Source organism: Naegleria fowleri, assembly GCF_008403515.1.
Source record: "Naegleria fowleri strain ATCC 30894 chromosome Unknown tig7, whole genome shotgun sequence".
NCBI classification, from domain to species: Eukaryota; Heterolobosea; class Eutetramitea; order Acrasida; family Naegleriidae; genus Naegleria; species Naegleria fowleri.
In genome coordinates, this window is record NW_025407939.1 from 175,321 (window position 1) to 183,727 (window position 8,407).

General features: G+C 35.9%; 4 protein-coding genes across 4 annotated transcripts; 1 reads left to right on the forward strand and 3 right to left on the reverse strand.

Moving 5' to 3' along the window:
• Nucleotides 1–37: 37 nt before the first annotated feature.
• FDP41_010785 (uncharacterized protein) lies at nt 38–1,446 on the forward strand (the record flags this gene model as incomplete). Its single annotated transcript, XM_044701120.1, has 2 exons — nt 38–236; nt 377–1,446. 2 exons carry the CDS (start codon nt 38–40, stop codon nt 1,444–1,446), a joined length of 1,269 nt encoding a protein of 422 aa, XP_044567519.1.
• A 213-nt stretch (nt 1,447–1,659) lies between these two features.
• On the reverse strand, nt 1,660–3,304 carry FDP41_010786 (uncharacterized protein; the record flags this gene model as incomplete). Its single annotated transcript, XM_044701121.1, has 2 exons — nt 1,660–2,809; nt 2,922–3,304. 2 exons carry the CDS (start codon nt 3,302–3,304, stop codon nt 1,660–1,662), a joined length of 1,533 nt encoding a protein of 510 aa, XP_044567520.1.
• Nucleotides 3,305–4,399: 1,095 nt separating this feature from the next.
• On the reverse strand, nt 4,400–4,998 carry FDP41_010787 (uncharacterized protein; the record flags this gene model as incomplete). The annotated part of the gene is made up of 2 exons (XM_044701122.1): nt 4,400–4,778; nt 4,862–4,998. The coding sequence occupies 2 exons, from the start codon at nt 4,996–4,998 to the stop codon at nt 4,400–4,402; spliced, it is 516 nt and encodes a 171-aa protein (XP_044567521.1).
• Nucleotides 4,999–5,910: 912 nt separating this feature from the next.
• FDP41_010788 (uncharacterized protein) lies at nt 5,911–7,778 on the reverse strand (the record flags this gene model as incomplete). The annotated part of the gene is made up of 3 exons (XM_044701123.1): nt 5,911–6,817; nt 6,993–7,254; nt 7,463–7,778. The coding sequence occupies 3 exons, from the start codon at nt 7,776–7,778 to the stop codon at nt 5,911–5,913; spliced, it is 1,485 nt and encodes a 494-aa protein (XP_044567522.1).
• Between the last annotated feature and the right edge of the window lie 629 nt (nt 7,779–8,407).

Genomic DNA, 8,407 nt, shown 5'->3' on the forward strand with positions numbered 1-8,407 from the left:
AAGGCAAATGAACCAAGACGAAACAACCTTTCAAAAAATGGCTCAGAAGCCCATGGTTGCCTACGGTCTAGATAATTTTCGTTGTGATAGCGATGATGATAATGAAACACATGAAAAACCAAAGGAAATTAACGGCGAAAAACACCTTCAAGCCAAGAATGCCTTTACTGCTAATTTACAAATTTTGAGAGTCGAAACTCGTTATGATCTCTCGACTCCTTCGGCTCAAAAAGTGAGTAAGTAGCGTGATGATTGTTATTAGTGAGCGAGGATTGAATGTAATCATCATCACTGTATATATTTCTAAAATGTTCATCATCATCATCATGAACTCGAAATTTATCGACTCAATGATGCAACTGATCCTCATCAACAGTAAAAGGAACTTCATCGGGACATACACAAACCTTCTATATTGGTCCGAATGGATTGATTTTCAACGATGATGACGCTTCAAATGATGCCAAAAAGCAAATGAATATTCCATATGATGACTTGGAGTGTTATAAAATGGGTCTAGGGGCTGGTGCTTTCGGATCTGTTGTACTCGCCAAACACAAAGAAACAGGTCAAAAATTTGCCCTAAAAACTATTAGAGAAAAAAAAGGAGATAATGTATTCTCGGATGACGATGAATCAGATCAAAACAAATTGATTTGGGCTGAATTTAAAGCCATTTACGAAAGCGATCATCCTAATTTACTCAAAGTGCATAATTGCTATTTCAGAGATTATTGTTTTTACATGCTGTTAGATTATTGCAATTGTGGCAGCCTGAAGGATGTATTCAAGGTCACAGAGGGAACCACAGAACGAATGATGTCAGTAATTGTCGAGAAAATTCTCAAAGGACTGAACTATTTACAAAAAGAGAAGCATATTATTCATAGAGACATTAAACCAGAAAACATTCTTGTAGATTATGATCCGAACACACAGCATGCAGAGGTAAAGATTGGAGATTTTGGTTTGTGTGGTCACAAAAAACTTGATATCAACTCTGATTTAGGCAAGACCATGTTTAATACTGTGAATGGCACAACCATTTATTTGTCTCCTGAAAGGCTTCAAGGATGCTCATACAATTATAATTCAGATATTTGGAGTTTGGGAGTGTTAACAATAGAATTGATGACAAAAGTCCATCCATTGAGTACACTTCCGACACTCTCACATTTCGATATTGTAGACAAACTTGAAAATATACAGAATGATATCACCGAAATAATAGAAAAATACAATGCAACTACGGAAAAGAAAATAAGTCCAGAATTCAGAGATTTCGTATTAAAATGTTGTGAGCCTGACAAAGACAAACGACCATTTGCTGATGAGCTTCTCCACCACCCATGGATTACCAAATTTAAGGACGGAAAGGACAATGAACAATTATTCTCTCTGTGGCTAAAACAATTTTTCATCAAGAAAAAGAGTGTCACCAAATAAGACTGTAACGAAAGACGAGCACTTGTTGACAAATATATGTACACAATGTTTATTCATGATGAGATTTACTTTCAAACCCTATTCAAATTCACATGGCGTGGATGAGAGAGTTCGAGAGTGATCCATCCAATGTGGTGTGATTAATAGACGCCAGCAACACTAACATGTATGATTCCTAAAATCATCCTTTCTTCACTTACTATTATTATTATGTTACAAGATATCCTTTTCCCTATATCTCAACAAACTCTTTCTGATGGAATCCAAGGCTGAATAGTTTTGTCGCTTCTCCATCTCTTCGAATATCAACTTGAGATCGTCCACTGAGAAGATGTTCGTTTTTTTATCGACCGTCACTCCCATCGATTCTTGCTCCTCTCTCTCAAGTAAATGTCCAATGGTTTTGAAAATATGCATGGACTTCAATAGTCCCAACTGAATCACATCACGATCTCCGAAAACATCACACAGTGTCTTGTATGACAGTTTCATGGCATATTCAGTACTTCGATCAAGGATGTAAGGCAATTCCTTATCTCTATTTTTGACACAGGTCAGGACAAACTTTGCCAAATGATATTCTCGATCTTGTTGAGTCTCACAATTTCCAATCAATCTTTTGAGTACTTGCAACGTATGAGGATTCATGGAAGGAATGCCCAAAAATCCCTCAAAGAATATATTTGGACAATTCAAAATTAAATTTTTGAATCGAGAGTAAAAGTATCTTTCGACCAGTTGCTTCTCTGCAGACTGTTCCATTTCTTGTTCTTCCTTATCAATGATTGGCAACAGTGTTTGTTCTTCCTTGTCAACATTCTCATCAAACACTCGAATTGGAATGGAATTCAACTCGATCGATAATTTGTTGAAGGACTCAGTCATTTCCTCAATGTACATTCTCTTCATTTCGACAATCTTCTCCATCACATAAAAGTACACATTTGGAAGATCCTTCTCCATAGCAATCTCCATCATGTTGTCCATCTTTAGGACCTTTTCTTTCGCATCCAAAGGACATGTATGACTCTGTAAGTAATCACTGAACAAGGTATTTGCAGAATTTAAATAATCCAAATGAATCATTTCACCCAATAGAATGGAGAACAGGTCAATATGATGGAAAATACTGTAAAACTTCATATCTGTGAATTGAAGAATTTCACCAACATCCCGTGTTTGGAGAGTTCTAAAGATGGCATATGTCATGAATGGATGTTTCAAGACTTCCCATAATATTCCTTCACATCCATGTTGGGCTGCTAAAACTTGCAAGATTGGAGAACTGTGAATGAAGATTGAAATGTTGAACTTTTGAATCAATTCTGGGAGTTCTTTTCGAGTTTGATCTTTCTTGTTTTTGCTGTTGGACAATTTCAATTGAACCATGAGATGTGTGATTGTGGATTTTCATTCGAATACAATTATTGTTGTCACACACATACTCGACGATCTAAGGAGAATTTCTGACTTACCTCTTGATCCAATTCACCAAATAAGTATGTACAATCTTCTCATTCCCAAGAAAGTGATTTTGCAACACAGCTTCTCTTGCAGCAGAGTTCACCAAACTGAATTGATATTCAAAACATTCATGAGCTGTGAAAAACTTGGTCACATTCTTGAATAAATCAAAGATTGGATCGGAAGTGATCAAATGACCAGGAGCTTCAATAATATCTTCCAACTGAACAGGAATGTATTCAGAAGAAGTTTTACCAGTCGTTGTGGCAGAGGTTTTCTGTTTGGATTTCTCAACAAGATGTGATGCATGAACTTTTTTAGGAATCTTGTGAGAGGTGGTATCATGAAGATGAGGTTGTTGTTGTTGTTGAACACTCAGTGGTTTGTCAGGCATTTTGAATATGGACGCGTGGAGAGGAGTTTTTTAAAATTGTTGGATGATCATGAGTGTGTTTGTGCACATGAGGAGCAAAAAAGGTTTTTATATTAATAAAGCCCTTTAAGGAAATTCCACAAATTGAGAGTGAGTAAAAAATGACAAATTATTTTGTGGATCATTGGTATCACAATTACCTTTCATAGCAAAACTGCCAGCGAAACAAACTTCCGGGCTTCGAGTATTAAGATTTCATACTCAACAAAAAAATGGGTAATGTTAACCACCTGATCAAACTGTAGTTTCCCGAGCACTCGAAATTCTGCAGTATTTTTCACTGACTTTACAAGTAAATGAGTTGGTGTTTGAAAACTGATAATTTTAAAGTTAGTCGAAAAGTCAGCGGATTTTTGAATTTAATCCCTACTAAGTTTACTCTGCTCTGTTCCAAATCTGCAGTTCACTTAAATCGATATCTGATTTTATTTAAATAAGCATTGAAATATTTCATCGAATTCAGTAAGAAAAATTTATTGATGAATCAGTTGAAAAATAATGGACTGATTTGAAGTGAAATCAGTTTCTGAATAAGGGACTGATTTGAAGTAAAGTCAGTACCTAAATTAGACTCTGAGTTGAATTGAAATCAGTATCCAAATCTGACTCTGGGTTGAATAAAAATCAGTTGAAAAATAAGACTCTGGGTTGAATTAAAATCAGTCTCCAAATCATACTATGGTATTGAAATTAGTCTACGGATAAGACACTCATTGGAATGAAAAGGTAATTGTGATACCAATATCGTATTTCATAGTAATCCATGGAAGGCTTGAGTAATCCACTTCTAATTCAGTGTAATTATAATTTCTCGCTATCAATCATCGTATCATCTTTTCAAATAAGCTGATCATCAATGATTCAATGCTTACCTTGACGATGACCATGACACCTTGTGTTCAATTGGGTCAAGTAATACCAACTTACCTTGATTCATGAATTGTTCTGAATGTAGTGAAGGGTAGGAATGTTCGATTGTAACAATTAATGAGTTTGGTTGAGTCTTTGAAAAAATTTTCATACTCATCACAATCACGTGAATAAACTTGGTATTGTTTAAATCAAGAACAAGTCATTCCTATGAACTTGTTTAAATTTACCACAAACTTGGAAACATGGTATGGCGTTTTTTGGCATTTCATCCAATATTTTGACTTGATTCGAGTCTAAACTTTTAACGTGATACAAGCCATCCTTTTTACTGGTCACGAGACCATGACCAAATTCTTGAGCATGAAAATAATCACCCTTTTCAAATTGAAAATGAAAAGTTCTTACTCGTTTCATGGAAATGACTTGATGTAATGAAAAGTTCTCCAGTGCTTTGTGGTCCATGTTATTCTTTCCTCCTTGAACAGAGCTAGTGATGGATCCAACTAGATCTTCGAGCATAAAAGTACTCGTACACCATAGTGGTCCAAGATAGAAAATAGAACTGTTTACATGATGAATAATATATAAAAATAATTACATGATGGATAATATGTGAAAAGGAGCTATATCATTTAGCCGACTTACAGAGGAAAATGAACGACTGTATGTGAAACCAGTGTTAAAATAAAAATGTTAAAATCTGTCTCGATGGCTTGTAATATTTCAAAAATTTCCTTTTTCATACTGTATAGAACTTCAAGGCTTCTCACTACTGGATGCATGATGGTGCGTATAAAAGTAGAAAGTCTATTGAGAATGTGATAATGTTTGTCTGATATTTCATCCTGAAAAACCTCAATACAATATGAAAATATTATATAATATTCAATTGCTTTGAAATAACTCAATTCATCCAATCCACGGACTATATGAAAAGGATTCAACGAGAATTGGAACAAGAGAAGGAAGAACGAATCAAGTTGCAATCCAAGGTTGATCAGCATCCCGAGAGAATGAATACCGTTCGTGATAACTTGTGTAAGATGTATGTTGATCTTGGAAATATTATAACCTCCATGTCTAACACAACAACCATTATAATTGGGGACGAGAAGAAGGAAGTGGCCTCAGACGAATTTGTTAATTTTTGTAAGAGGAACCAATTTGGCAAGTGTGTAGATTACCTTTGTCAGGTGTTCAATTGGAGCATTGACAAATTGAAAACAAACGCCAAACTCCAGCATGCGGTTGCTTCTTTCATATATCAGCACACGGAAATCAAGGAAACCACTCGCCAGTGGAGCAACTTTTTCAATACTCACAAATAATGGCCGAACTTGATTGCTTTGTAATAAAATAAATAAACAAAAACATTTTCTCCCTTAAAATTCGTCTTGATTTTTCGGAATCAGTATGAAAATGTGGGATTTACTGATTTTGCGACTGGCTTTTTTTCTGACTGAATTCGAATGCAAGTTTGCTCACTAATTTCATTAAAAATACGAAATTTCGAGTGCTCGGGTTCTTCCATTCGCTGGTCAATCTCAAAAGATGATGAAGGGAATTGTGTTGATTGGCAAGATCAGTTTTGGGTAAAGAAGCAAATGTCATGTCGTTGTACATTTGGCATTTCACACTCTCAGTTCAGAAGAAATTGCACAAAAGTTACATATTTATGAATAGATGAACACTTCTTACTTTTCAAATACAAATTGGTTGCTCTCAGACTTGTATTGAATCTTTGGAAGAGCAGTCGTTTGAATAAAGTGACTTCTCGATTCCCACAGATCAAGGAATACACGATACTTGAGAGTTCCTTCAAGATAATCAACTCCAGAGCTACCACCTGTTCCAGTACGAGTTCCAATCATTCTCTCGACCATACGAACATGACGAGTTCTCCACATGAGTAAAGCTTCTTCCAAAGCAACCAATCGATCCAACAAATTAGCATAATTGGACAACATGTAGTGATGTCTATAACTCATAATGAACAAAATAGCAGCACGACGTCTCTTAATACGTTCAATCTTTTCCTCATTCGATCTCTTTGTTCCATTGCTTTGAGTTACTGGACAACATTCATTCTTGGAAGTCTCTCCATCCATCATGGTGGATGATTGTTGAGAAAAGAATGGACATCCACCAGAACTACGAACACCTCCACTGCTATTGAACTTAAAGGCAGTTCTTTGTTTGATATGAAGTTCTTGATCTTCAATTGTGATCCATTGTCTTGCAGGCTTCATTTCCTTTTCAATGTGTTGTTCGATCATTTCCATCTCAGTCTCTGGATTGAACCACCGACTCTTTTGGAATGCTAAATTCTCTCTCTTTCTTTCCAAAAAGATGTTCACAAATTCATTACCTGGAATTTTAGGATAGACAATTTCTTCAAGCCATCGATAAACCAATTTTCTAATGCTCATCTCCTGTTGTCTCTTTTTCAATCGAGTTAAACCAAAAATGTCATGTTGAAGATCAGTTTCATAGCTTGTTCTGCCTCCACACATTCTACGATTAGATTCTCTCAATCCCATCATGACTTCCAATTCTCTCATTTGAACCGATTGGAAACCACTTGCAGGACCAATGACAGATCTGGAATATTCGAGATCAAGGTCAAATTTTACAATTCAAAGATGATGGTTGTAAATGTGGCGAGAGTGTTCATTCATGTAAAAAAAGTTGAGAGAGTGTTCATGTGGATTGTGAAATCAGCCCGATCGTTCATTAGATATTCTTGATACTGTGTCAGTAATAATTGTGAACTTACCTAAACTCTAAAAAGTCTGCAGGATGCATCGTCTCCAAAATGTCAAAGGTACCAAGTGAATAACGAAGAATTTGATCAGCTCTCTCCAATCGATGAACAAGAATTTGAGTATTTTCAACAGTAAGGTCAACATCTTCGTTAGGATGTTCTTTGGCATAATTGAACACTTTCTTCAAAATATTTTGAATGCTTTCAACTTCAAACAATATTTGATTGAACCACAGTTCGAAACTTTGATGGACAACAATAAACAAATGTTCATCTGATGTGCACAGGATAGCAAAATATTGGACATGATGATTGTGGTTATGTGACGGAATGATGAGAATGTAACAATGGACACACGGAGATTAAATTCAATTTAGGGATTCATAACATTCATTTCCAAAATCATCATGCATGATTCCCATCATCATCATCATCACGATTAAATTTGATTAAATTTGAATTCATTCTTCCGAAAAACCTACCGTGATGAGTCAATCCTCCCTTACACTCCGCATCTTGCAATCTTAACAATGAATCAGTCATGATGTAATTGTTATAAGTAACATGCACCTTCTTATCCATATCGACTGGCTTGATTCCGTGCAGCTCTTCATATGAAATCACCTTTGGTTGAGAGAATCTCTCTTGTCCAAAATAGGCATTCGAATTTTGATTTGTGGTGGTAGTAGTGCTGGAGGTTGATGGCGTCTGTGACGATGAGGAAGACGCAGAGGAAGCGCTCTCGCTCGTGTTCGTGCTCAAGAAGAGTGGTGAAACCGGATGAGTGTGAGTGTCCATGACGATGATGATGATGTGGAATTTTTTTTTGAATGGATTGCAAGCTTAGGACTCAAAATTGTCTAAATTTGGTCGAATTGGCCGCTAGATTCTGAGTTTTTCCTCTCAAGTGAGCTTTCGTATTCTCTCTCGAGAGTGATCCTTTGTCTTCAAGAGAGAATAAATATTCATCATGATGAAGTGATTGTTAAATTTGTTGGATCATTGAGAGGGAATTCAGAGAATGAAAATTAGCATTTGGGGGTAATGAGAATGAGAATGCATCTTTGAGAATGCAACAACCTGTGAATTTCTTTTGTGCGTCTTGGTTTCGGAGAAAAATCTTATTGTAAAGTCGAGCTCAACAAAGTCGGCTTTAGAAAATTCCTTCATTCATGGATGGTGGATTTAAACTATTTCTCTAACTTTCAATGATACAATGTGATGAATTGGTTGTACAGAGTTTCCATCAAAACCGCGACAGGTGGTTTTTGACAACAATATAGCCTCTAAATACTTCCTGAATGAAACTCTTGCCTGGGAACTGTTTTGATTTCTTGAAAAGGATACCTTTAAAATGTTTTGAAAGGAATGAATGAACGAATGGAAGGGTGTAATGTGCACTTTGGCATCCCTTGTCATTGAAATTT